The 27,678-nt window shown below is 41.9% G+C and overlaps 3 protein-coding genes and 1 long non-coding RNA gene across 10 annotated transcripts in view; 1 reads left to right on the forward strand and 3 right to left on the reverse strand.

The window, feature by feature from the left end:
* LOC147174949 (calcium/calmodulin-dependent protein kinase type 1D-like) overlaps positions 1–8,938 on the reverse strand; it is a 25,597-nt gene extending 16,659 nt beyond the window's left edge. Inside the window, exon 1 of the mRNA XM_086072942.1 lies at positions 7,640–8,938. Coding sequence (XP_085929068.1) covers positions 7,640–7,734 — 95 coding nt within the window. The 5' untranslated portion in view covers positions 7,735–8,938. The remainder of the gene's footprint in view (positions 1–7,639) is intronic.
* On the forward strand, positions 7,599–23,197 carry LOC147174950 (uncharacterized). 3 transcript variants are annotated; one of them, XR_015094542.1, is made up of 6 exons: positions 7,599–7,815; positions 7,964–8,238; positions 11,357–11,470; positions 14,172–14,293; positions 20,271–22,466; positions 22,826–23,197. It is a non-coding gene; the product is annotated as an uncharacterized LOC147174950 (long non-coding RNA). The 3 variants fall into 3 exon arrangements; XR_015094540.1 differs by having other exon boundaries at positions 20,271–23,197; XR_015094541.1 differs by having other exon boundaries at positions 11,362–11,470; positions 20,271–23,197.
* dhtkd1 (dehydrogenase E1 and transketolase domain containing 1) lies at positions 10,379–22,332 on the reverse strand. The gene is made up of 17 exons (XM_086072936.1): positions 22,037–22,332; positions 20,692–20,844; positions 20,322–20,533; positions 19,399–19,593; positions 18,677–18,946; positions 17,726–17,897; positions 17,410–17,608; positions 15,905–16,217; positions 15,746–15,830; positions 14,626–14,765; positions 14,398–14,548; positions 14,166–14,272; positions 13,011–13,175; positions 12,853–12,935; positions 12,466–12,629; positions 11,543–11,628; positions 10,379–11,453 (listed from the first exon to the last, which is right to left on the reverse strand). Exons 1-17 carry the CDS (start codon positions 22,209–22,211, stop codon positions 11,352–11,354), a joined length of 2,772 nt encoding a protein of 923 aa, XP_085929062.1. The 5' UTR covers positions 22,212–22,332; the 3' UTR covers positions 10,379–11,351.
* Positions 23,198–23,848: 651 nt separating the features above from the next.
* Positions 23,849–27,678, reverse strand: part of LOC147174952 (CUGBP Elav-like family member 2) — a 36,401-nt gene continuing 32,571 nt past the window's right edge. For all 5 annotated transcript variants that reach the window (XM_086072853.1, XM_086072851.1, XM_086072850.1 and 2 more), the window contains one exon: positions 23,849–27,059. The gene's annotated coding sequence lies outside the window, so the exon portion shown is untranslated. The remainder of the gene's footprint in view (positions 27,060–27,678) is intronic.

Genomic DNA, 27,678 nt, shown 5'->3' on the forward strand with positions numbered 1-27,678 from the left:
GGTTTATTTTTAAAAACAAAGACAAACGAAATGGCGTGGCCATCTTTTTCCCAGCGCCGAGACGCTACTTTTTGGAACTCGGCTGAGGATGACCCTTTCAAAAGACACCCGAGCCGAGACATCCTCTTTGGAAGAAGCTTACCAAAAGCGGTTACAGTGTTTTTGGCAGCTGTGTCAAAAGGGAGACGGGATTCTTATAGAAAAGAAAAAAGAACAAAAAAATAAAAATAAAAAATTTAAAAAAAGGGAGACGGTATGTACGGATTCGCCGTTTTCAATTTGAAGATAAGGAAATAAGTGACTTTTTTCTCCTCTTTTTTTTTTTTTTTCCCATAACCAACGCAGATACCCACCGACTGCTGACGTAAGATGACCGGACCGACAACAACGCAGGACTTCCCTGAGGCCACTTTCCAGAGAACAATTGTTGCCGCGCTCGCGCGTACCAAAATCGGCTTCCCTCCCGGGGTAAAAAAAAAAACGTTTGCCGTTCAATCTGAGCCCACGGACGGAGATTCCCGCCCGGGTGCTTCCCCTTTTTGGCTGGGCCTGACACGACAGCACAACCCCGGAGCTCTTAATTCAACGTTGACTTTTTTTTTGGCGAATGATTTCAAAGCGTCAACACGCGTGACGAAGCGCGGAGGACGTAGGTGGCGGCGATGTGGTAGGTGGCGCCGCGCTCCGAGGTAGCGAGTAACCAAGGACTTCCATCATCCTTGTTGCCTAGCTGCCGCTTGCGCCGCGGCCGCCGGGTTACATGCAAGGACCAATGCGCTTTACGTAAGATGTGCCTTGGGAGCATTTCAGCTCGTGAAAGGGAACCAATTCAACATGGCCGCAGGTGGCAAAAGTCAGCACATTCTGTACTCAAGTGCAAGCACAGGTACGATGTGTAAAAAAAATAATAATAAAAAAAATTGGTAAAAGTGCAAGTACTGATTCAAATCATTTGCTTAAAAATAAACAAACCAAAAAAATGCATTTGTTTTTAATGACATGAAAGATAACTGACAACAATGTGGTACTGACTTGTGGAGATTTAAATGTAACTTTTTCAGATTTCCTGATTATTATTTTTTTTTTTTTTGCATGGCTAAAATAGCAACAAGAGACGCACTTCACCGTTGTTGAGTTGTTATTTTTTTTATCATTCAAATTCTTCTCTATGACGGCTTAAACTTACAAGACATTTTTTTCCACTTTAACGGTGACCAAATACAAAAGTCAATTATAGCCAATAACTGTTTTGATGCATTTCGCACATCAGGAAAACGACAAAAATATTTTCTCCTTTATTACCTTAGAAATTAAGTTCCGTTTGGTGTTTTTTGGGGCGTGTTGTACTTCCTGAAATAATTGATTGACGGAGAGTCGGAAACTAATCGAATTGTGTTCTTACTGAGAAGAAGAAAAACAAACGCTAGCTAACATTACCTCGAGTTAGAAGCGATCAAACCTTGTTCCCATAGCTTTGCTCATTTATTTATTTACACAGGTACGTTCATTGAGAAAAGATGCAACATAAAATAACTCGACCAAGTACAATTTCTGGCGAAATTGCATGGGAGGCTGAATTCTAAGATTTGAATGCATGTCGAATGCTTATGAAGTAAATCGAGAGATCAAATATGACATTTTTATAACCTCCTGGTTACTGGGACAACGGACTTGACCAACTGTGCCACCGAGCAGGATTAGTCACTTGGTAATGATAATGAGTTAAAAAAATTAAAAATAAGACAAATTTGCCCGAATAAAGAAAATAAATAAATAAATAAATAAATATATATATATATATATAAAAAGAGAGACAAATTAGCCTGATTCACAAGCACTCGGGAAAAACAGTACTGCCTTGATTTTTTTTTAATCCTACAGTACTTTCAGTAGAACCAGTTTACGTCTAATGGCATTTCTTTTGGTAAATTTGGTGCTTATATTGTCAAATTACAAAAGAATCGATAGTTCTTGATAGATTGCAAAATGCTCTTAACCTTCCTGTTATGTTGTGGGTCAAAATCAAGAACAACAACTATGAACCTCGGCACCCACAGGCAGTAAGAAATGCATATTTGCAATGAAAACTGTTACTAATGAGCTGTAACAATTTTCTCAGGATGCTTATAGAACACTGAGCATAGCAAGGGCGGGTCAAACTGACCCAGTTTAAGGGTGCAAAAGTACCGATATTTGTGTTTTTTTTAATGAAACTTCAATTGTCAACAATGATTTACGTTGACATATTTTCAGTTAAAATATTAAATGTTTATCGGAATGCTTTTGGGTACATTAAACATATCCGGGTCAAAATGACCCATTTTAAAGTTGAAGAATTATATATTAATATTTTTGGGCGATGAAATTTCTCATCATTTAAATTGGTCTACTATGACGTATTTTCAATTAAAATGGTTACTTTTGCTTTTGGAACATGAAACCATATCCGGGTCAAAATGACCCATTTTAAAGTTGAAGTTTTGGGCGATGAAATTTCTCACCATTTAAATTGGTCTACTATGACGTATTTTCAATTAAAATGGTTACTTTTGCTTTTGGAACATTAAACCATATCCGGGTCAAAATGACCCATTTAGTTAAATAACTACAATTGGTCGTATGTCATTAAGAAAGCTGTTGAAAATGGTCAAGTTGAGATATTTGTTATGAAAGTGGTGAATCGCGATGTGTTTTTAATCATTTAACATAGCACGGGTCAAATCGACCCGGGTACAGCATTGTCGATCCTGAGAAACCCACCGAACAGGAGGGTTAAATAACTGGTGATATGGGTAAGGCAATGACGGATCAAGAATCACTTGGTAACGATAATGAGTTACATGTATAGAAGTGGGCGTGGAAAGTCATACTTATATTTAACGTTAAATTGCGCAAAATGTGGAATCAGACGATGGTTTTTCAAGCAAGTATTATTTGGGAGTTGTTTCACGGCAAAAAAAAAAAAAAAAAAAAGTGCGGAGACTAAAAATCCCAATAACATATGTGGGAATGCATCAGCTTTCACACAATAAAATATATGATGCTAGTGTTGTGAAGTGGCGAAAAAAAAAAAAAGCGAAATTAGCTCATGAGCAAATCGTTTTCGTGCCGAGGCCAACGAAGGCTTTCTTTTTTCCTCCATTAGTGATTGACGTTACTGCGCCTTCTTCCATTAGCTTCCAATCGGCTATTCTTGAGTAAGGGCTTACATTTGGAACGGCGTCAATGGCGGGCTTGGTCGCAGGACAAAAGAGCACGGCAGTCAGTCCTCAGCGGCTCGAGGGTCCCGATTTAGCCCCCGAGGCGGGCGTCCGGGTACGAAGGCACCGACTTCATTCCCCCAGATCTCATTAGCGCTCGCCAGCTAACTGGAGGAGGCGTTCGTTCGGCCCCGCTCCGGTTGCAGCGCGAGCGTAAAGCGCTATTGTTAAGTTGTTGTGCAAAGTGTCGCGGCACGCGCGTAAAAAACGCAATTCAACGAGGAGCGCCAGCGCGCAGCTAATTAATTTCAACGACTGTGGATGACGGAGTCGACAATGAATCATGTTTAAAGGGTGCCGAGCTGCTGCTGCAGTCTTACGCAAAGAAATGAAAAGTGGCTGGGTTGATTAGACTGCGCGGTGCAAATGTATCAATACGCAGGCACCAAGTATTGATCCTTTGGTAAATTGCGATGAGGCGCGCAACATTTATGACATGCTTCGGCTGACACAGCATTCCCTCGATATATAGCGGTTCATTATTCAAATCGTGACTCGGCGATATTGCACATTTTTGACTGACTGTTTTGGGGGGGAAAGTTTACATACATAAATACAGGCAAGTCCAAATTGATTGTTGTGCGTCTTTAGTCTACTAAATTGCAGTGCTGTCACTATCAAATATCAAAGATTATTCAATCGATTCATTTTAATTTTTCATTAAAGCGTATTACAAATGCATTTTTTCCCCTAATTGCTGTTTATCAACCAGTGATTGGTGTTAATTTCATACTTCGTATTCGTATAGTGATTAAAAAAAAAAAAAGGGGGGGGGGGTTGATGTTGAACAAAGTTACCGGTTGGGTCATTGTTTTCCAAAGTAAAAACTGATATTTGCAAATGTCTTATTTTAATTTAACACAGAAGATATTCAGTCTTCTTTCATGAAAGGTTCGGGCTGCTCGATTATGAAGAAAATATTCATCACGGTTATTTTGGTAATAATTGAAATCACGATTAGGACGATCATTTATTATTTGGTACAAAACTAGAAAATGTTTAAACTAAAAAAATGTGAAGACAAATAAAATTCTTTGAAACACTATAATTATGCAAGTGCTTTTTTTAAAATAATACAATTGAATTAAATGATTTCAAATATTTAAAAAGGTGCAAATGTATAAATTTAAACAACTAATTTTTTAAAAATTAATTAATTAGTAATTGTGGAATGTAATTGAAATTGTAATTAAATTTCGATTAATTGCACAGCCCTATGAAGGATTACAGAAATCAGTGAACAATTACTGTTGATATGCTGAAATCAGAGGATTTGGACAACTTTAAATTTAAGAAACAATGACTCGATGACTAAAAATAGTTGTCGATTAAGTTGATAATCAAATAATAAATATAAATTATAATCAAATCAGCAATACTAAATTGCGCCACAAGATACAAAACACCACTGAGCCCGACAGGAAGTCACGCAGCGTAATGAATCAGTGCCGGGGCTCAAATAAAAGTGATTTGAGTGGAGGAGGTTGCAAAGGGGAAAGAGAACATCCCTTACACGCTAATGAGGATACCCGATGATGAAACAAGCGGCCGAAAATTGAAGGCCGAGATGCTCGCAAGTGACCACAGCCCGACCTCGTGTCGTAATAAATCCTCAGGCAAAGCTGCGTCACCCGCCGGGTCAGGCCGACGACTTGCACAAGGCACTCCTTCATTGCAACAGGCGGCGACCCGTGACCACGTCAGTGCCGTTTAAAGGCCCGAAGATCACGGCCATCCGGTAGGATTTGTCCGCCTCGACCCCGACACGCAGATTGTTCCAGATTCCCGCAATTTTTGGATGATGTTATGCACTGGAGATGCAATTTTGGGCTGGTAAACGCCTTTCTGATATTTCTCCACAATCTTTCTGCGCAACGTTGGAGGAATTGGCGATTCTCTCCCCCATCTTGGCTTCTGAGAGACACTGCCACTCCGAGAAGCTCTTTTTATTCTCCAATCAAGTTGCCAATTGACTTTTCCAGCCTCTTATTGCTGCCCGTCCCAACTTTTTAGAGATTTGTTAGCACCATGAAATTTTACAAACAACATATTTTTCCCTTCAAATGATACAATTTCTCGGTTTAAGCTTTTGACCTGTCATCTATATTCTATTCGAAACAAAATATTGAAATGTGGCACTTCCACATCATTGCATTCCGTTTTTATTTACGATTTGTATAGTGTCGCAACTTTTTTGGGAATTGGCTTTGTAATAATCCGACAGAAATCAGGCATCACCAGAGCGCACTGTGTGCCTTGTAAAATCAGTCAAAAGCCAGTCAAACAGCCGGGAGCAAAGGGGGTTGCTTCAGTCAAAATGGCTGCCAGTGAATGAGTGAAGAAATCAGCAGAAGAACATAGGTTGCTTTCAACAAAAACACCTCTTTCTGGCCAAAAAACAACAACAACAACAAAAACTGGAGAAAACAAGTTTTTGGTCAAACATAAATGTCAAGCAGAACTGTGATATTTCTTGCTTTTTTGTCACCTCAAACTATAAAACAACACCCTGGACTGGTCTCCTGACAATCATAGGCCACCTATCAACAAGCAAACATCGGACAGACAATTTGGAGTCTTCAACAAAGCTACCGTGCATGTTTTTGGAATATGGATGTTCCCAGAAACGCCTTACAAAAAAGGTCAAATCAGAAATTCAAACCCAGAACCTCAAACATGTGAGGCAGAGGAGCAAACCACTGACTCACCGTGGTGCCACTGATATGACCCGACAAAGTCAACATTTTAAATATACTCCAGTGAAGGTCACGGTTTTGATTGAGCCGGCGACTTCGCAAAGTGATAGCGCCAACTACTGGCCGGGCAAAGCTTATGATAGCATCTTCGCCCCAAGGGTTGTTCATATTGATTTAACTGCAAAGGCTTTCAGAAACTAGCTCCAAACTAAGTTTTGGGCATAAACTGCATTACGAAGGAGCGATGAAAGTACAACTCACACATCCAATAGATGCACTGAATGGACGGCACACGAGGCAAACGACAAAAAAAAAGCGCTCCAGCTTGTGGGCGATGAAAGGCGTATTTGTTCTGACTGGCCACCGATTGGACAATAAATCTGGATGATTCACTGGTGTTATTCACCGGTGAATGGATTGGGGGGGGGCGGTTCACACATAGAGAACGCCTTGGGGAAATCACACGGGCCCTCCAGGTGAAAGCGCCGGACCATTTTAGCTCACCAATCTGCAGGAGAACATTTAGCAGGGGAAACGTGTCCGTGTGGTTGTGGCGCACACCACAGATGAGATGATTAACAAATTGAACTAAATAACGTCATGGTTTACCGCAAAAATGTGGCACTTTTTTTACACACGACCAGAGGTTTTTGTTTGGCAGCTGCTGGAATGACGAAAGGTAATACTGGTGATTTTTTTTTTTTATCAGCTGGAGAAATTCTATACTCTCCAACAAAATTCAAAATGTGACTTTTGCAATGAGCATGCTGGTACTCAAATTCTTAGCCAAATAAATTGGATTATAGGCCATTAATTAGAAATGTAATCCTTTTATTAATGCTTCTCACGACCATATAAACATAACAATCCAAGAAAGATAAGTAATGTGCCATACGGTGTTGTGCGTTTGCAAGTTCATGGCGCACGTTCATTATTCTGCCCTCCCTGAGCATGCTTCAAGATATTTAATGACATCACATGACACCCCAGTTGGAGTGTACCTTTAAACTAAAGACACAACAAAAATAATTACACACATTGTATATTTATTTATCCAGCACGTTTTAGAAACATTACCAGCGCTAATTAATGCTAGCATTCAATGGGAAATCCTATTGACAGGCTAACAGAAAAATCAGCGTTGAGTTCTGTGAGTGATATTCCTTCAAATAAATAATATTCACATAAAATGCTGTACAAACACATACAGACAACTAATATAGTATTGGGGATTTTTTTTATTATTGCACTTTACTCAACTAAATAGTCCAAAAGCTATTTAGAAATCCTTATACTTAAGTGGGGAATTACTTAAAACATAAACAAAACAAAACTATACAGTACTACTACTACTACTACTACTACTAATAATAATAATAATAATAAATCTATTAGCTATATTTACCTTCTTTAAAAAATATATATATTAACTACAACTTGAAAAAAAATAAACGTCATGTGTACTCATGACACGGGCGGATTTTATTTTACTTCAGGTGAACGTCGCAAAATGGACGCACGGTCACGTGGCCAGTCAATTTCAGTTGATGTTCAACAGCTGTCAATCAAAGACGTGTATTTCGTGCATGTGTGTGTGTGTGTGTGTGTTACAATTCACCACCACCCAAACTTTCCCGCTTAAACGACAAAAAGGACAAAATGGACGCATTCGTGCCAACTCACGTTCCCAGGACTTCTTTGAAGTCGAACACACTCTTGATGTCGTCGACGTGCTTCTTCCACGACCCGTTGTCGGACTCGCCGTTCTCTTTCGCCATGTCTCGCCGCGTGGGATGGGAAACAGAAGAAGAAGAAGAAGAAGAAGAAAAAAGAAAGAAAAAGAAGACGGAGGAGGAGCGGTGAGAGCAAAGCTGCGTCTGGAGCTAACCAGTACAAAAGTGATGAATGTTGCCGAGCTTCTTAGTGGACTAATCCGCTGCGTGACGGGGGGAAACACGGTGTGGCCCTCCTCCTTCTCCTCCTCCTCCTCCTGTGTCTCCTCCCCAGGCCGGTGGTGGTGTTGCGGTGAGGGAAGCTCGGCGGCGGAGGTGGAAAGGGTGCTCGGTGCTGCCGTGAGTGACGCTCCGGCCGTGACTCCCTCTCGCCACCGACGACGAGGAGGAAGAGGAGAAAGTAGTGGAGGAGGTGGAGGAGGAGGAGGGGTTGCACACCGTGACTATCGGCTTGTGTCGTGAAGTGTTCGCATTGCACCAAATCAGCGGAAAGTCTCCGGTCCGGTCCGGTCCAGAGGTCTTCCTGGTTTTAAGAGTTCCGGATGGCAGGTGCATCCTTAACGCCCTTTCGCTTCTTCTTCTTCTTCTTCGTTTTTAAAATAGATTTTGTTATATTAATATTTAAATATATTGTATTATACTAAACATGCACATCCACTTGTTGCTAGGCAGAATTTATTGGGCTCAATCGTGACTGCCCCAAAAGCTAAATTAATTGACACTGCAACAAATGTACAGGTACAGTAGCCCAAGAGTACTTAAATTCCTTGAAGGTGAAGCAAAAGTATTATTATATTATATTTATCTACCAATAAAACGATATCCAATAGGGATTGTATACTTTTTTTTATGTCCACTTGTTGCTAGGCAGAATTAATGGGGCACAGTATGGAGGTAAATTTGGTGCAAAACTAACTTGTGCAAAAAATGTGTACCTGTAGAAAAAAGTCTAAATTTGTATCTGTAAAAGTCGTGATTTGTATCTGTAAAAAAAATGTGTGCCTGTAAAAAAAAAATTTGTGTCTGTAAAAGAAATTTGTACCTGTAAAAAAAAAATGTGTATGTGTAAAACAAATTTGTATCTGTAAAAACAAATTTGTACCTGTAAAAGTCATGATTTGTATCTGTACAAAAAAAAATTCGTACCTGTATTAAAAGTATAAATTTGTATCTGTAAAAGTTGCGATTTGTACCTGTAGAAATGACAACTTGTAGTCAAAGAAGTCGCCACTAGGAGTCACAAGTGGGTTTTCTGCTGCTGTACTGTGACGTGAGTTTTGCCCCAATTGTTGCGCTACAAATGTAGCAAAACTAATTTGTACTTGTAGAGCGCCTGATTTGTACTTGTAAAGAAGGGGGCGGGCTCTGGTGCAATGAAGGGTTGTTTTGACCAATCAAGTGAGAAGGATTTGAGCGGATTGGAGCGCAACCTCATTGGTTTAGCGAACGACGGTGGCGGGACTCGCGGAAGGATACAAGCAGGACACATCGTCGCCAACCAACATACATATTAAGAATACTTCAGTCGACTGAAGTATTCTTCCTCAACATACATATTAAGAATACTGAAGTATTCTTCCTCAACATACATATTAAGAAGTATTCTTAATATGTATGTTGGTTGGCGACGATGTGTCCTGCTTGTATCCTTCCGCGAGTCCCGCCACCGTCGTTCGCTAAACCAATGAGGTTGCGCTCCAATCCGCTCAAATCCTTCTCACTTGATTGGTCAAAACAACCCTTCATTGCACCAGAGCCCGCCCCCTTCTTTACAAGTACAAATCAGGCGCTCTACAAGTACAAATTAGTTTTGCTACATTTGTAGCGCAACAATTGGGGCAAAACTCACGTCACAGTACAGCAGCAGAAAACCCACTTGTGACTCCTAGTGGCGACTTCTTTGACTACAAGTTGTCATTTCTACAGGTACAAATCGCAACTTTTACAGATACAAATTTATACTTTTAATACAGGTACGAATTTTTTTTTGTACAGATACAAATCATGACTTTTACAGGTACAAATTTGTTTTTACAGATACAAATTTGTTTTACACATACACATTTTTTTTTTACAGGTACAAATTTCTTTTACAGACACAAATTTTTTTTTTACAGGCACACATTTTTTTTACAGATACAAATCACGACTTTTACAGATACAAATTTAGACTTTTTTCTACAGGTACACATTTTTTGCACAAGTTAGTTTTGCACCAAATTTACCTCCATAGCACAGTCATTACTGCCCCAAATGGCCAAAGAAAAAACGGCATACATTCATGCTACTATAACTTAAATAGAGCTTTTTTTTGTTGTTGTTAAAATCTGAAAAATAAATATGGATTATGAGATGTAAATACATTTTTATTTCATTTGGTATCTTTGTAATGGCCAAGTCAGGTACACCAGAAACAGAAAAAAATATGTGGCTATATCTAAAATCGTACCTTCTACAAAGATAATGTGCAGTGTAAGTTTTTTTTTTTTTTTTTATAATTGTACCTTTTTACATTGTTTTTCATTACCCTCAAATTATCTGCATGTAACTTAATGTATCGATACATTTTACTCAAAATTAAGACAATTATACTGAAAAAAATCAACTGAAAGCAAAATGGTGTACTTTTCCAAGGTGCCTTTGGGTAAAAAAAAAAAAAAAAATACAAAGTTGAGCACGACACAAGACAGAAGCACAAAATAGATTTATTTCCATATTCCAATTTGCTTTATTTACACTTCCGCTTGCGTGACGTGAGATTTTTCGCACTGAGAGCAAAGTAAAAATAATGACACATTGACGTCACGTTGTCACTTCTCATCCAAATGTACCGTTCACACCACAGTTAAAGACATTTTCAGTTTCAGCAGTAACTATTCTCATTTTGAGATCAGAAACTTGGTCAAATGTCATACCCGGAAAAATACATTCAAATTTCCCCATTTGGTGATTAAAATGCAAAATGTCTGAAATGTTATCATTTATTTTTTTCTGCTTTTATGTTTTTTTTTGTTTTTTTTTATGCACCGCACTCGTTTCAACTGTGGTTGTTTTTTGAAGTGCTCCAAAAATAAAGTTGAGCTAGCCTGGACCGGTCGCCGGCCAATCGTATACGGGCATGTAGTACACAAAACCAACATTCACAACTCCAATTTACCGTCTTTGTGTTTTGGGAATGTGGGAGGAGGAAGCACGGGGAGAACGTGCCAACTCCACACACACACACACGAGATTTCGAACCTCACAAAGTTGTGAGGTAGACGTGCTCAACAGCTGATTGCCGTTGATGCCTTACTTTAATTTTCTTACAAGTACTCCTGTCATTGATATTTGTTGTTACAAAAAACGTGTTTGTTGCTTTCATGATCAGGAGGACAGTATGACAAATAATGTGTCACCACGCCCATAATTCAAATGTAAACATCATCTCTAAGGCTTTGACTGAGATTCGTTGCACACACAAAACATGCTGAGAAGGATGATGATGATTTTTTTTTTTTTTTTTTTTTTTTTTTTTAATCCCCTCCAGGCTCAATTCCATACGTACGATATGACACGGCTTTCCACCCGGAGACGTGATTCATGTTGTAAGTCTTGATCTCAAGTTGGTCACAGCTGATTGGGTCTGAAAGTGTCTTTTTTTTTTTTTTTTTTTTTTTTTTTTAAGAAAAGGTGGCGGCGAGGAGGGCCTCTTGCTGCTGATTATGGAGGATGCCGATGCCCACGGCGGGGGCGGGCAGTGCGGGCCGGCTCACTAAGCGCAGCTGAGGAAAACGGAGAGGTCAATATTGAGGGGAGGGGGGGGGGGGGCGTTTGCTATCTTTTTTCAGGCCTCCAAAGAAACGAGACTCACCTTGCAGGCCAGCTGCTTCTCAAAGCGGGGGGCCACAAAAGACCACGGTCCCATGTTCTGAGGCTCCTCCTGACTCCAAATGAACTCTGTGGACGCAGGTTTTTTGTTTTGTTTATCATTACTTTTTTGTGGTATCTGGACATACGTACAGGTTTATTTGGGGTCTGCAGCGTTCCCTCACTTTTTTACTAGTGATAAATTTCGAGCCCCCCTGCAATAGGTGAATTTCTGCTGAATAGACTTTTTTTTTTTTCTCATTTTTCTGTGATCGAGAGAATCTTCAATAACTGAAGCGCAAAGTAGTGAGGAAACACTAATTCGTTCCAAGCTTGGAACTCAATTTACTTGTTTAGAGAATCTCAAACTAATCAATCAATACTTTGATCATGTATTTAAATGAATCATTTTAGAGACCTTGTTGAATTCAAAATTGCCCAAATCCATTTTTTTCCCACTTCACTTAAGCCATATCTGAAACTCACTCATAAATAAAATTTTGGAGGAAGAAAAAAAAAAAGAGAGACATAAGCAACGGCACTTGTACGTCAAGGGAGCACTGCATTTGTCAAAAAGGAAAGAAATGACTCACGCAAACGCTGACTGTGGTTTTGAGTCAAACGCTGGTTACGTTAGCAAGTGGAGGCAACGTGAAAACAATATGACAAACTTAGTATCTACCCCCGCAACAGCGAAAGCATATTCATAAGGCGTTCGATTGAAATGTTCAAATTGAAAAGAAACGCGCGTTACGGTCTACATACGAAACCGCAGGTTTTCACCAATTGCTGCCGAGTCGAGATTGTGTCCGGCACAATAAACGGGCTTCAATGTGGCTACTTCTGCATCCCCTTGTAGCCTTTGTTGTATGAGGTGTTGTTGTTGTTGTTGTTTTTCCTTGTGACTGAAGGTGAGAGTGGACGCACCTTTAGCATTGGGGTACTTGTTGAGTTCAGCTTGGAGCGCGTGCAGTGGGAAAGGACAAAGCTCCTCCAAGCGGACCAGTGCCGAGTCCTGCTTGGCTGCAGCATCTCGCTGCTTCAGCAAGGCGTAATAGTGTTTTCCTGAGCACAGCACCACCCTCTGGACACTGGGTGCAATTACAAAAATAGGCTTTTTTTTTCAAAAAAATCAGAAAACAAATATTCATATTCATGGAATTTTGTACCTTAGCTTACAAGTTTAATTTGTTCCGTGACTGAATTGATAACAAATCAATTTCCCTGCAAGTGATGGCCGGAAACTCCAAAAAAGGCAAAAGTTGGACCACTTGTAAGCCAAGGTATCAAATGACTGCACTGAGGGTTTTGTACTTTGCGGGTGAGACTGACGTGTCCCCCAAGACGGGTTGGAAAGATGTCCCCGGCGCCACTTCCGTCAAACTCGATGCAGCCCCCTTTAAAAAAATAAATAAATAATAATAATCATCTTGGTTCAAAAACTTTGGCGTCGTTCCAACGTCAACGCTCACAGAAAATCGAAGCAACATCTTCGGTCCGACCACGATGAGAGGCTTGCGGAAGTTCCGGATCATCTGCCGCCTGAGCAGGTGGAAATACTGAGCCGACGTGGTCGGATTGACCACGGCCATGTTGACCGCGTCGCCGTCCACGCCTTCCTCCTTACTGTCGCACATCTGAAGGAAACAGCGGTAGCAGACGGGTCCAACGCAAGCAGCACCAGCATCAAATCTTAATTGGCAGTTTGGGGATTGTTCGTTTTTTTTTGCTTAAATGATCGCCACCTTCAGTGACGCCGGAGCAACTAAAGTAGGACTTTGGCGCTCGCTATCTTGTAGCATGTTGGTAAGAAATTAGTTGCAATTGGCCATTTATTTTTTTTCTATTAAGTTTTTTTGCAATGAATTGCATGCTTTAACTTGAGATGTGAGAGGCGAGGCTACTTTTCTGATCTTGCAAGCAGTTAGTTAACAAACTACCGCTAACCAATCCAATTTCAAATTGGTCCCCAAATGAATAAGAATTAAAAAAAAAAAAAAACATGCCAGCTTGGGCAACAAAGTGGCTCAATGACGTCTTATCCGGTTCGGCCCAATGATCATCCCTCTGGAGAAATTTTGATGCGTAATTCAGAATCAATTAAATACTTGGTTAATATGTATAGATTCGAAGAACCGTTAATTGCGATATTATATCCTATACATTTTAACTCATTCACTGGCAGCAGTTTTCACTGAAGCAACCCCCTTCACTCCCGGCTGTTTCACTGGATTTTGACTTATTTTGCAAGGCCCGCAGAATATTGTGTTCTATTGCTATCAAAACATGGAAAGATGAAAAAGAAAGATTCGAGTCGCTCCTTTCATCAAGAAAAAAAAAAAAAAAGTATATTTCTATATGTTTCCGTTTTGCAGGAATTGACATTAGAATATAGCTAAGTTTCATCATTATCACCTGCTGGCTGTTTTTGTAATAACTAATATTGCTTCAAGCATTCTCTTCAGCTCAGAGGCTGCATCGAAGCCTTCTGTATGCTCGAGCATACAAAAAAACATATAAATACGCCTTTTGTGAGCATTGGTCATATTTAAAATATAACATATGTATCTGTTTTTTGTGAGCAAAGTGAGCGAAGCAACTCATTCGGCCATTGTGGCGCTTTTGACCTGCAGGAAGCGCTCCATGCGGCAGGAGGAGTGTTCCGGTCCGGCGCCGTCGTAGCCGTGAGGCAGCAGGATCACCATCCCGCACTGCAGCAGCCACTTGGCCTCGCCTGGAAACAGCAAGCGTTTCGGTAAGTCTTCATCTTAAAGCGGACATTTCATTGAAGAGAGACAGCGAGCGTCGGTCGGTCGTCCGTCGGTCGGTCGTCCGTCGGTCGGTCGGTTTTGGGCGCACCTCCAGAGATGAACGTGTCAAAGATGATCTGAGCGCCGTTGAAGAAATCTCCGAACTGAGCTTCCCAGATGGGCAAGAGTTTCGGCTGGGCGATGCTCATGCCGTACTCGAACCCGAGCACTGCCTCCTCGGACAGCGGACTGTTGCACACCTGCCGAGACGTCGGCGTCGGTAAAATGCCGGGCGTGAAATGTGAAAAGTGTGCCTTGTTGTTGTTGTTTTTTGTACTTCGAGGAGCCCCGCCTGCTCGGGGCTGATGTGGTTGAGGGGGATGAACATGTCGTTGGTGTCTTGGCACACCATCATGGCGTGCCGTTGGCTGAAGGTGCCGCGGCCCACATCCTGCCCGCTGATGCGAATGTTGAAGCCTGAAACGACGGTTGGGAATGCAATCGACGTGTCTGGACCAGGTTTATTGCGTTTTGGGAATTTTCATTTGACTTGGTTTTTGTTTCGTTTTGAGTTTTTTAGTTACTTTTCATTAATTTTCAGGGTAGTTCTGTTAGTTTTAGTTATTAAAAAAAAAAAAAAAAAAAGCTTAGTTTTAGTTAAGTTTTCATTAGTTTTAGTATTAGTTTTTTTTTAATTTGTATGACTTGTGTAATATTTAATAAAACACTACAGTAAAATGAAAAAAATAACCCATTTCTTACCCCGTGTTGCATTTCGGCCGAGTTAAATGAAAAAGCAGGCGAGTCGAGCCATTGGAGGCAAAAGTCAAGCATGCAAAATTGTCGCCATCTTGGAGGGATACTTGACTCATCGAGCCATTTTCAGCAATAAAAAGTTCATATTTTGTCTATAATTTTATGTGATAACTTCATAATTTTTCACCAATCATGGCTCAGTTTGCTGATGTCTGTTTGCTGTGATGTCATCTTCAGTCGACAGCAAGTGGAAAAAATTGTTTTTAACGGTATTAATTGTACATAAAAAATAATGAAGTTATCAAATTAATTCTGGACAAAATATTAACTTTTCACTACTGAAAATGACCGAATGAGTCAAGTATCTCTTGAAGGTGCTTTTCTATTGGCCGCTGCTCGATGACATCATTTTTGTGCCACACATTTTCAAACATCCTTATTCTGGTTAAATAAATATACTTTTAAAAAAAAAATCACATTTTAAATCCTCCCCAAAGGCTCATGCATTAAATTAATTACCAAAGACTAAAACGAAGGACTTTTTCGCTACAATTATAGTTAGTTTTGTAAACATAAAATGTAGTTTCAGTTAGTTTTCGTTTTTTTTTTTAAAGCATTTTTTTTTTTTTCATTAACAAAATAGTTTTTGGAATTTGAGTTTTTTTTCATGAACTAAAATAACCGCCAAGCGCATTTCCCACCTTGGCAAAGTAGCGAACCGAAAGCCAAAGCCTCGGCCGTGGACCAGTCCAGTTTGGTCCCCTCTTCAAGCTTTCGCAGTCGGGCCTGAGCACACAAAACAAAAAAAAGCAACATTTCAATCTGTGAAATGAATGCGTGACCAACGTGAGCGTCCGTGCCTGCGCGTGCGTTTTGACGAGGTGGCCGTGCAAGCGGATGTGCTCGGGGATGTCCACGGACTTGGCGCCGACGTATTGCAGCAACGGGACGGGGACGCCCGTGTCCCAGGAGGTGACCCGGGCCTGGGGTTCCGCCAGGTCCCCCCAGCGACCCTGCAGGTTGGTGGGCGGGGGGCTGTACTCGGTCACGTTGGCCAGCTTGTCGTTCAGCGAGCCGTAGTGCTCCGTCTTGATCCGGCTGCGCTCGTCCTCCGTCATCAGGCCCTCGGAGATGAGCTGGTCCGAGTAGGAGTCCGGGACGCTCTTGCGGGAGCTGCCGGGAAACCAGAAAGGCGCCGCGGGGGGGGGGTTTTGTCACATTTGAAGGGGAATTTACTTTTTAATGGCTTGGAGATAAAAAGTTGGGGAATTACGGAAATACTGCATGTTGTGATTACAAAATAGTGATAAATCGATATGTGTTTGTTTTTTTCAAGGCTGATACTGATGCCAATTATTATTAGTCAAGAGGACCGATAACCGATATCTCACGCCGATATTCATTTGCAGTAAAAAAGGAAATGATAGCGTAAAAAAAAAAAAAAATACTTTTTCTTTTAATTAGTGAAAGACCAATATCTTTCTTTTTGTCAAGGCTGATACCAATTATTATATTCATTTGAAGTAACAGAGAAAATATTAGCGTCAAATAAAAATTTTTTAATTACTTTTTCTTTTAAACATATAAAGAATTGACAGCTTTGTTCAAAAATTTTAGTCAGCTTCCAGGGTCATCAGCATGTGTTAAGCTAAATAAAAAACTACACAAGCAAATAGTTTTCTACTGTAAATAAAGTTTTCCAAAATTTCAACATAATTAATTCATTTATTTATTTAGAATAAAAAATTTTTTTTAGGGAGTTCCCAGTATCAGCATAATTTTTATGAAGTGGAAATTTAAATAATTCCATCAATGAAAAGTTCCCTGTATCGCACTGAGCGACACATGATTGCTAATGTCGCTAATTTGGGGTTTTCGTCAGGGTTCGTAAAAGATTTCAAAAAGATCTTCGCATACAGTAAAAAAAATGGTCTGAATGTGTTGTAAATGTTAAAACTGTGAACATCTTACAAATCCTGATGAAAACCCTAAATTTGCTACGTCAGTGAGATGCATACCAGCTTTATCAGACTTCAGATTCGTAAGAAGGACAATGCTGATATTTGTCAAAATGCCAAATACCGATAATCGGCCCGGCCGATAATCGGTCTATCCCTATTATAAAGCAACCGCATAGCTTAGCCTTGGAAAGTCCACTTAGCTTAGCCTTGGAAAGTCCACTTAGCTTAGCCTTGGAAAGTCCACTTAGCTTAATGCTAACAAACAATGCAAATCTCCATAGACAGACTAACGGATAGCGTTGATAGTCAGGGACGAACGAAACAGCCACTTGAGTCCCAAGGACCGAATGACTCGAAACGGGCAAATCCGAGCAATCCGAGGTCGGGCTGCAATTTGAACTGACCGGATGATCTTGTACATGGCCGGGTTGGTGAAAAAAGGCTCGTCCAGTTCGTTGTGGCCCCACTGGCGGTAGCAGATGAGGTCCACGATGACGTCTTTCCTGAAGTGCCGCTGGTACTCCACGGCCAGCCGGGTGGCCCGCACCACCTCGCCCGCGTCGTCTCCATTCACGTGGATCACGGCGCAGTTCACCATCTTACCTGGAAAAAAGAAAAAAAGTGTTCACCTGCTCTATTGCATCGCTGTTCACACCCGCGCCGTTTGACCGATTTTTTTTTATCGATTTCAAGCAAGATTTTAGAAATGAGTCGACTCACCGGCGTCGCTGCAGTACAGCGAGGAGCGCCCCCTGTCGGACGGAGTGGTGTACCCCACTTGGTTGTTGACGATGAGGTGGATGCTCCCGCCGACTCGGTAGTGAGGAAGGTTCGAGAGGGTCAACGTTTCTGGAACGATCCCCTGGCCGGGGAAGGAGCCGTCGCCATGGACCTGCCAAAAAAATAATAATTCACATTTAGAAAAAAACTCAACTGGAAGTCGAACCTCCTCATGGACGATATCGACAATTATAGATGGAGTTCCGTACGTTCTTGCGAATTTAGAGAGTCTTGCTTAAGAGTGACAACCGATTAGAGGGATGTGCGCAAAACTTTTGTGCTCAAGGGCCGCATTTCAATTTTTAAAAACAGACAGATGGGCCAGATCATTTGTTCTGTACATGAGATCAAAAAGGAAAAACGTTAGCATTGAATATGCAAAAATAGTTCATTTCAATAATAAAATAATTCCTTTAATTTGTTACTTTGTTTGGAATTAATGTCATTAAGATTAGGCCTTTTTTTTTTTAAATACATGTCAAATTGTTAGTTATTTTTCCCATTTTATTATTTATAATAAATAAATTAGCCTATTTAATTAGATAATGTGCACAAATAAATAAATCCATAAAATAAATAAATCCATTAAAAATAGTTGTAGTTTCACGAAATTGTAATTAGGCAAATCTTAATAAAATACAAAAATGTTAAAATGTATAAATGATCCCCAACTCTAATAATTAGGCTTTAAAATTATGTAAAAATGCGCAACAAAAGTTGTAGCTGAAAAAGATCGTTTTGAATTTTCTTTTTAATGTTATTCTGTTCTTCTTCCCTGCAAGTACAAAAATTATTGAATTGTAAATTGCTGTATTGCATATGCGCATTTGTCTCAAGTCTTGTCCCGGCCGTGCTCAGGCCTCCCTCCAACGTCAAAATCCAACAGCCAACCTGCAAACAGACGACCCGGTCCCCCGGCCGGGCGTGGTCGTCGGGCGAGTAGTCGCCCTCCTCGCGGAGCTGCTGCAAGGCCCGCGTCTTGCCCTGAGCCACGGGGTTGATGGCCTCCAGGTGGGACGGGTTGGGCAGCATGGTGACGTGAAGCCGGGGCCCCGAGCCCAAGTCCAAGTCCACCGACGACGTCAGGTGGGACAGGACGTCCCCGATGGCGGGCGACGTGTCGGGGAACTCGCTCAGGCCGCGCATCTTTCGAAACATCAGCTGCACAAAAGGTGGAAGCCGTGAATATAGACGTCTCTTTTTCATAAGTCGACGGAGGCATGTTTCATTTCACCGCAGTACCTAGCCAACCAGCAGGGGGCACAATTGATTTCAGCTGCATTAAAAAGCGGCCAGCAATTGAAACGTCGTAATAAACAGTAAGGTCGGTCTGCAAAGTGCCCGCTGAAGCTCTTCAACGGTGTAACTGAAACATTCACTTTGTCACAACTCAATGAAATCCTTTATAAGGTGATTGTAGAGTAAGGAATGATTCCAAATGCACTTCACTCATTGTCTGCTTCCTAATGAGTACTATTGGCCACTCGTGAATCTAAAAAGTATCAGTGCGGCAGTTGATTTTTTTTGTCATGACTCTTGGGTCAATTTTCCCTCCATCAGTGATCCACAAAATGGCCTCCGCTGCCCATCCGCAGCCGCATTTCTGCCGTTACCTCTGGCGGGAACTCGAGTAGGCCGGTGAGGAGGTTGAGTCGTCCTCGGTGGGGCATGCCGATTACGATGTCGGTGACGCCGGCCCGAGCTGACCGCTGGAAAAGCTCATGGAAAAAGCCCATCATGCTCTCCGCTCCTTCGCCGCTGTAACGTTTCACCGTGGAAAATTTGGTGGCCAGGAAGTGGTCAAATTCCTGAAAACAAATCACGTGTGCTTTGGACTTTGCTCAAATCGGCTCCGCGGGCGGAGGTGGCAAATCCAGGTCCCGAAAGTAAAAAACCTGCCACAGTTTGGCTTCAGCAGCCATTGATGCTAGCTAGCTAGCTAGCTTTACCCCAGTTGCTAGCTCATGGGGCTCGTTTATACCTGCTAGGGAGCTAGCTAGCAGGTAAATGAGCTAGCCTGCTAGCATTTATACCTGCTAGGGAGCTAGCTAGCAGGTAAATGAGCTAGCCTGCTAGCATTTATACCTGCTAGGGAGCTAGCTAGCAGGTAAATGAGCTAGCCTGCTAGCATTTATACCTGCTAGGGAGCTAGCTAGCAGGTAAATGAGCTAGCCTGCTAGCATTTATACCTGCTAGGGCGCTAGCTAGCAGGTAAATGAGCTAGCCTGCTAGCATTTATACCTGCTAGGGAGCTAGCTAGCAGGTAAATGAGCTAGCCTGCTAGCATTTATACCTGCTAGGGAGCTAGCTAGCAGGTAAATGAGCATCATGAGAGATAGCGGACAGGTATGAGGGGTCAGCTAGCTAGCTCCCTAGCAGGTAAACCATGAGAGCTAGTTAGGGAGCTAGCTAGCACCTGGGGCTAAAGCCAAACTGTGGCAGGGTTTTTACTTTCTGGACCTGGACTTGCCACCTCTGTCGGCAGGTGACTTCTACTCGTGCACGGCGCGCTTGGACTCCTCCCACTTGGGCCTACCTGCGACTCCAGCATGAGCTTGGCCAGGGTCCTCCTCTCGTCCGAGGAGAAGGCGGTGGTCTTGAGCTCCTCAAAGCGGTCGGCCATCCATTCCCGCTCCTCGGCGCTGCACAGCTGGCTGGTCTCCACCGACAGGTGGCCACAGTAGACCCCCTCCAGGTAGGCCCGGACCTCCTCCACCGAGGCCTCTGCCTTGCCCAGGTGGCGCAGCCCTGCATGGACGCGGAGGTCACAACACCCGCGTGGCCGTTTTCAACCGTGCGTGAAGGCAAAAAACGGGTTCGACATAAACGGTCCAAAACGACTGCAAGAAGTACGCGTTCACTCTTGTGTACTTTTTTACGACAGGCAAAGAACGGCGACGGTCAACCTGAGGTGTTGAGATGTCCACTCAGGGTGCCCGTGAGCATGCTGATCTCGGGGACGCTGTCCACGACGGGCGTTTGGGGCAGCAGGGGGTTAATTTTGGCCATCTTGTGTCCATGTGCTCGGTACGCTTCCACCAGACGGGCCAGGCCGTGATCTGAAAGCAGAAGCGCCAAAAACTGTCAGGCGGACTTCTGCGAAGGCCAGCCATCCGTTTTCTACATCCGCGTTTCATTGAGACGAGCATTTTGCACGGCACGAATCTGTCGGCACGCCGTTAAACAAAAATGTCACAAGAAGTCATGAATAATTACAATGACTTTTTCTTTTTTTTTTAAGTATGCGCCCGATGGTCAGCAATTCTTCAGAAAAGAGGATTCAAGATAAACATAAAACAAACACGCGTTATTTTGATTCATATTTAACCGTTCAATAACTATTTATGATACAAGTGCACGACATGTGCTAACGTAACACTACTAGCACCTACGTTGCAATACTTGTAAAACGAATTTAAATCATTTATATTTGAACATAAAGGAGTAGCAACACATGCAGAAAGAGCATACATAATACTGTCGGCATATATTCTTTATCATCTGCAACAAAAAAAAATACTATTATTGCAATAAGACTCATTCAGAGAAGGAAAAAATATCACTCACAAAAAGTGCTAAATTATCTTATGATAATGACAAATAGAAAAAAAACGGACTTTACCTGCATGTGTTCTTACAGCTTAGATAAGTATTGGGTTGTTTGATTTGAAACGTGAAAAAAGGCAAAAATTTTGTTTTCTGAGTCAGATGATGTCCATGTTTTAATTCAAACAGGAAGGCCCTTATTTTGTTTTGTTTAAATCATATGAAGTACATACAGTAAGTACTGCATTCACAGGAGAGGATGAAATGTCGCCCTCTGTTCCATTTTGTGTGCACGAGGCTTGCCGGCAAGATTTTTTTCTGAACTGATTCTTATGTGTGTGTTCCCTGCCGCCATTGGACGTTTGATAAGTTTGAGAAGTGAAATGTGAGATGATCATGTGCCCCCTCCAACACGACCCTCGGCACACGTGCTCAATTGCCAACCACTTTTCCAGCATGGCACAAAGTGGCATCCCATAATTTCAACAGTGACCATAGCGTGGTAGCTGACATAATTTAACTCAATTATGTAGCACTTTAAAACAACTATCGTTGCCTACAAAGTGCTGTACGTGTCATCTGTAGGCGTAAAAAAGGCACGTAGAAATGCATCTCTAAAGTTTTTTTTTTTTTTTACAGTATACGGTTCGAGTCCACGTCTTTTCTCGTATTCGGCCTGTAAAGTAGTCCGTGGCGGACGCTGACCTTGATTTAAATGGGCGATGCGGTCGCTGAGCAACTTGTCCTCCCTGTAGTTCTGTTTGGGTCGGTATCCGTAGACGCCTCTTTCGGTGTGGTAACAGCGGCCGCCGCCGGCCCGGCGAAACGCGTCGAGCGGCAGCCTCTTCGCGGAGGTTCTCAGGAAGAGAGCCGCTGACATGGTTTTAATTTTAGGGAAGCTCAAAAAGAACAGAGTTGCATGTAGCTATGAGCTATTTGGGAAGGATGGCCGCCATATTTGCCGAATGTCGAGCGCGGAGGGAGGAAACGCTAAGTCGAAGGTGATTGGCCAACAGCGAACATACTTCCGTTTTCACGCAAGTCTTCCGAATGAATAAACTACTTTTTGCACGTGACGTCACAGCCCTCGTGGGAACGCCCCCTCGGGGACACTGGACGGCAAAAGAGCCACTTGGTAGGAATCATTTAATATTGTTTTCAGTTCCATTGATGCATTCAAATGCTCCCTTGAAATTTCGAGTTGTGTTTTGGGAATGGTTCAATGTTGGCCCATTCATTTGCTTGCGTCTCATTTGACATTTGTAGGTCGCCGACGCCGTCACATTAAAGACATTTATTTCTATTTTCTGTTGTGACGCTTACTCGTAATTCATCATTTCAAATTTTTTGTTGCGACTTAAAGAAGATGCATTTTTAAGTGAGTTTCTTGATTAAAAAAAAGAAAAAAAGAAGTTCCATGCAGTCAAGCGCCACCTCTGGCAGTCTGAGTGGCAAAATAAACATTCTTCTTCTTCTCTTCGACTTTCCCTTCAGGGGTCGCCCCAGCCAATCAGTTGCCTCTATCGAACCCTGTCCTCTGCATCATCTGCTACCTTCATGTCCTCTTTAACTCCATTGGGTCCCTCCCATTCACACGCTGATACTCCGTCTTGCTACGGCCGACCTCTTTTTACCTCCGGGACGTTCCTAACAAACTCCTCCTCCTCCATTTCTCTTCCCATCTACACCAAGATAGAATAACTTGAACCCTGCTCCTGTATTTCTCGCTTTGCTCCCTTTCTACCTGGTCTCCTGGACACACAATATGTCCACCAGCTTTCTACCTTTTCCTGTCATCGTTCCAACATTCTTACTCTCCTCTCCGTCCTCGACTCTTGATGTTCCTCTTCTCTTTCCTCTTCTTTTTCCTTCGACCAACCGTCGTCCAGTTTCCGCCGGCGTCTTTGTCGGCGAACGGCACCGATGGCGGTCATCGTTAACCCGAGCCTCGACCCTCCCGGACATTGATCCGGGCTTGCGGCTACGTTGGGCAAAAATCAACATGACTAAACACAAAAATAAACTGTGCTAATGTGAACTCTGCATTTTGTCTATTGTTAAACAAAACATTAGAATAAGAACGCCTTTGTTGTGGACGCTGCCGAATATTGATCCGCTGTGGGAAATTACGCGCCTCCAGATATTGACTTTGCTCCTACTTGAGCCCATTTATGCAAAAAAAAAAAAAAGGAAGCATCGACTTTCACTGCCCAAAAGTCAACAAGGTGCATCTTAAAAATGGTAGTGATTTTTTCTCGGGGGCGCAAGTCAATGAAATAAATTGTCCGTAAGGCCTCAAATGATTTGCGACAGTTCAGAAGCGTCTTGAGGTCAAAGTTACTTCCATCAACAAGACAACTAAGAATCACGCCAATAAGCGACAGCGAGGTGACGCGGGTTTGCAAAACATGGCACAATCACGCACACACACACGGGGGGTGGGCGCGGGGGGGGGGGGGGGGGTCGCTTTGTAATGTTTGCACGCCACTGAACAAAACAGCACACACAAAGACGCCGTCCATATTAGGGGAAATGGTTTAATCTGGAGACAGAGGCAAAGAAACACACCACATATGAACAAACATCGACCAAAAAGGAACAACAGAGTTTTTCGTCTACACACTCTGCTATGGGGGGAGGAAAAATATAAACAAAAACGAGAACACACAAAATAAAGAATCTACACAGATTAAAAAGAAAAAAGAAAAAGCAAGGCTCAAACTAAACAGTTAACTCTTAAACTAAGACAATTATCCACACACGTTTGTCAAAAATCCAGATGACAGCACAAATACTAACATGAAACTTACCACCATTTAGAGGATCCCAACCCCCCCAGAAACGGATTCACTAACTGAGGAGAGTAAAGTCAAAACCAGGCAACTTTTTTTGTCCTTTTTTTTCGTTTTGTTTTAAAGACACAAAATGATGATAGTAATAATAATAATAAGAAGAAGAATAGCTTGACAGCAACAAGCAAGAAAGACCTGGTCAAGGCGAGGAGGCCACATTGAGAGGCCAGACAATTTAGATTTCTTTTCTTTTAATTTCCAATATAAAAAAGCGTCACTGGTACAAAAGACATTATGAACAACCAGTTGTAGAAATCGCAAAAAGCCTCGGATTGATTTTTGTGTTTCTTTTTTCCTCCTTCCTTTTTCAAATCGCACCCTCGTTCACCGAGTAAACAGAAGATCACATCAAGATGCGCCCACTTTGGCTTTTTATCGAGACAAAAAACAAAAAAAAAGGAACACATCTATATTCCAATTACCGCTTATCGGACGAGGAAATCATATACTGGTATGCGTCTTATTTGGTGACGACGATATCGAAAGAGGATGCAAAGCTACCACACTTGTCCCAAAACAAAAGCACTTCTTTTTTTCAATTCCAAGACGCCAGTGATTGTTGGAGCTGGAATTTGGTGATGGAAGCCCCTGAAGTGAGACTGACTGTACATTGTGCTTTTTTTGTCTTCTTCTTTTTTTATTTTTATTTTTTAATCGTAAGGTTCACCATCGCTAAACACTTCACCACACGCACACAAAGACGTAACACAATGCTTGACTAACAAAGTGGTTCTTGGAAACGTCAAATCGAGTCCACGTGGTGTCGCAAAGTGTTCCAGTGCATCCGCTCACACCTTTCAAATATCATATTTGGATATATAAGAGGGGGGGGGGGGGGTGTTTTGTTTTATCTACATATGCGTCACGTCACAATACACGGGTACTAATTGGACATACACCATTCTCGTTAGGGGGTGCCGTTTAAGCAAGTGACACAAAAAAGGCGAAGTGCAGCAATCTAACCAAGGCCTGATAAGGATGTGTAGGCAGTTTTCTAGACGTGTATGGCACTTTCATTATTGTATTGCATTATATAGAGAGATAGAAAAACACTGTAAAAAGCATTCAAAAGAAAAAACTTGGGATACACGCACACACATACACGACTTGTTGCCCCAAACAAGAAAAGCTCCCATATTTGTGCTTAGTGCTCCTTCACAAGACGACACCCATTTTGTGCACTTTTTTTCCTAATTGAGTGAGGGGGGGCTGAGGCAGAGAGGGGCGGTGGGTGGGGGGGGTCTTGTTCACTTTGGGGGTGTTCGCAGACAATGTGACAAAAAAAAAAGAGAAAAGAAAAAGAAAGCTGTACATGTGTCATAATTTTTTCCCCTCACACATCAAAGAAAAACCCTGAGTTGGCAACTCATTAGCGCAAAATTTTTGCAGGTGGGGTGGAGGGGGGGGGGGGTGTCTATGTAAGTGGTTCTTTTGGTGTGGTACAATAAAACAAAACAAAAAAATCACCCTTTGGGCAAGTGTAAACTCTGCGTGGAAACAGTGGAATGTATTTGTAAACCAACACCGTTGTGGTGGGACTTGTGGCTTGAAAAAACAAAACAAACAAAAACGCTTGCCCGCCCGAGTGGTCTCGTCTTCAGGGGCTCCCACATTGGTGAGCGCACAAACTGCGTGCGTGCGTGCGTGCGCGCCACTTCCAAACTTTTGACACTTTGACAAGGAAACAAAAAAGACATTGTCTGGCATCTGCTTGATTAACAAACATTGTAAATCACATGAGGCATCGCAAAACAGTGAAAGCCGCCATACTCGTGAAAACAAAAAATGAATTTCACAGAAAAATCAACAAGACGTACCAAGTCATCCTAAAAAAAAAAAAAAATAATTCTCATGAACGCAGAGGAATTTTCAACTTCAAGTGTGGTTTGAATTTTGTCGAAATGACTGTTCAACTGATTTTTGTTTTTACTACAGCCCCCCCCCCTTTTTTCCCCGCCACCCCCCCCCTTCCCAACACAGATGACATTACAACATAAATCTACAAAAAACCCAACGTTTTTGCCTGGGTTCTGTTAGTTAGACCTCTATAGATTCAATGGTATAAAATATAGGTAATCTAAGTGTGCATTTAAACCACAGATTGTCTATTTGTGAATCAGTTCTAAAAAAGTTGACTCGTGTCGGTAGTCATTTCTCCAAACTGAGCAAATGTACCTTTTATTGTGCCATTGGTAGGTTTAAAAAGAAAAAAAAAAACATTACACTGAATAATTGTGTAAATGAAAACAAAATCTAGTTTTAAATAGCCTTAATGGAGAACAAAAGTGGGGGAAAAAAAATCTTCACACTGCCCACTAAATGTAGACTCAATCAAGAGCGCCGGCGGGTTTTTTTTTTAATGGTCAGGGACAAAAAAAAGAAAGAAAGAAAGAAAGAAAAAGTGGTTTCCAAGCCAAACATATTGCTAATGGCACCAAATAGCACAGCTGGCGTGCCAATCCCTGTATGTAACCTTACCGAGAGAGGTAATACAAAGAAACGAAAAAAAAAAAAAAAAAAGGCAACAAAAAGCTAAAATAAGAAATCCCACAGGTTTTTAAAACATTCGCAAAAAATCAAAATAAAAAAAATTTGAACGTAGGTACGTTTTCACATTACTGTTGCTTGACCTCTCTCCCATCTCGTCACATTTCGAAACATAGCAAAAACACACAAATGATGAACACGCATGCAGAGACAAGTCAGGTTGAGGCTAAGTGGGCGGGGCCAGGAATTGGTCAGGCGAGCTTAGAGAGACATCACAGACAATGGCGGTGGTGAGGATGAGGAGGCCAGCGGGGAGCGCGCCGTTTTGCCTTTCAACATCATGAAGACATGCTAGGCTAATGATGAGCAAACAGGCATGGAGATTTGTTCTAAAAATAAAACAAGGGAATAAAAACACAAGAGACAGACAGAGAGAGAGAGAGAGAGAGAGAGAGAGAGAGGAAAGAGGACAAAGAGGAGAAAGTTAGGGCCACGGCACAAGAATCGTTTTAGCCATGAGGCACAAAAAACAACAATCAACACACAGCCGGGTTCCGCCCAAAACAAAATGGCCGCCCACTGCCCAGACGGAAAGGCCGGAAGCTAATTTGGCGGTCGTCGTCGAGGAGGCGCGAAATTTCTTGACAATTTGGATTGTTCAAATGTGAGCTGCAGCAATTAAATCGCAAACCATCAAGTAATATAGAAATCAGCATTCATAATCTTTTATTTTTGTTTTCAATTATGCCAATTTTGTAATTGTGGCGTGTTTTAATCCAGACGATTGCAAAAATATTTGGGGGCAAATGTCGACATTGAGCAGCTTTAATGTGTACAGTTTCAGCACTCGGACCTCGAACATTCAATATTACAATGACGGCTACTTTCTTTGGTGGCCAATTAAAACAAATTAAAATGTCACAAAGTGCAATTTGTGTAGAAATTGCATGGCAAAGCCGAATGCATGCAGTATGCTTATCAAGTTAATTGAAAGATAAATTACGTTAA

This window comes from Leptonotus elevatus, chromosome 4 (assembly GCF_054856555.1).
Source record: "Leptonotus elevatus isolate MCC_2025b chromosome 4, RoL_Lele_1.0, whole genome shotgun sequence".
In the NCBI taxonomy this organism is placed as follows: Eukaryota; Metazoa; Chordata; class Actinopteri; order Syngnathiformes; family Syngnathidae; genus Leptonotus; species Leptonotus elevatus.

What these genes read in the sequence shown, in the direction of transcription:
- dhtkd1 (XM_086072936.1), bottom strand. Translation starts at nt 22,211, where the DNA reads ATGTCAGCGGCTCTCTTCCTGAGAACCTCCGCGAAGAGGCTGCCGCTC. An exon ending in CGGTTCGCTACTTTGCCAAG is followed by an intron (nt 14,766 to 15,745) that starts GTGGGAAATGCG and finishes CCGTCGTTTCAG; the next exon opens with GCTTCAACATTCGCATCAGC. An exon ending in GCATGGAGCGCTTCCTGCAG is followed by an intron (nt 13,176 to 14,165) that starts GTCAAAAGCGCC and finishes TGTTTCCTTCAG; the next exon opens with ATGTGCGACAGTAAGGAGGA.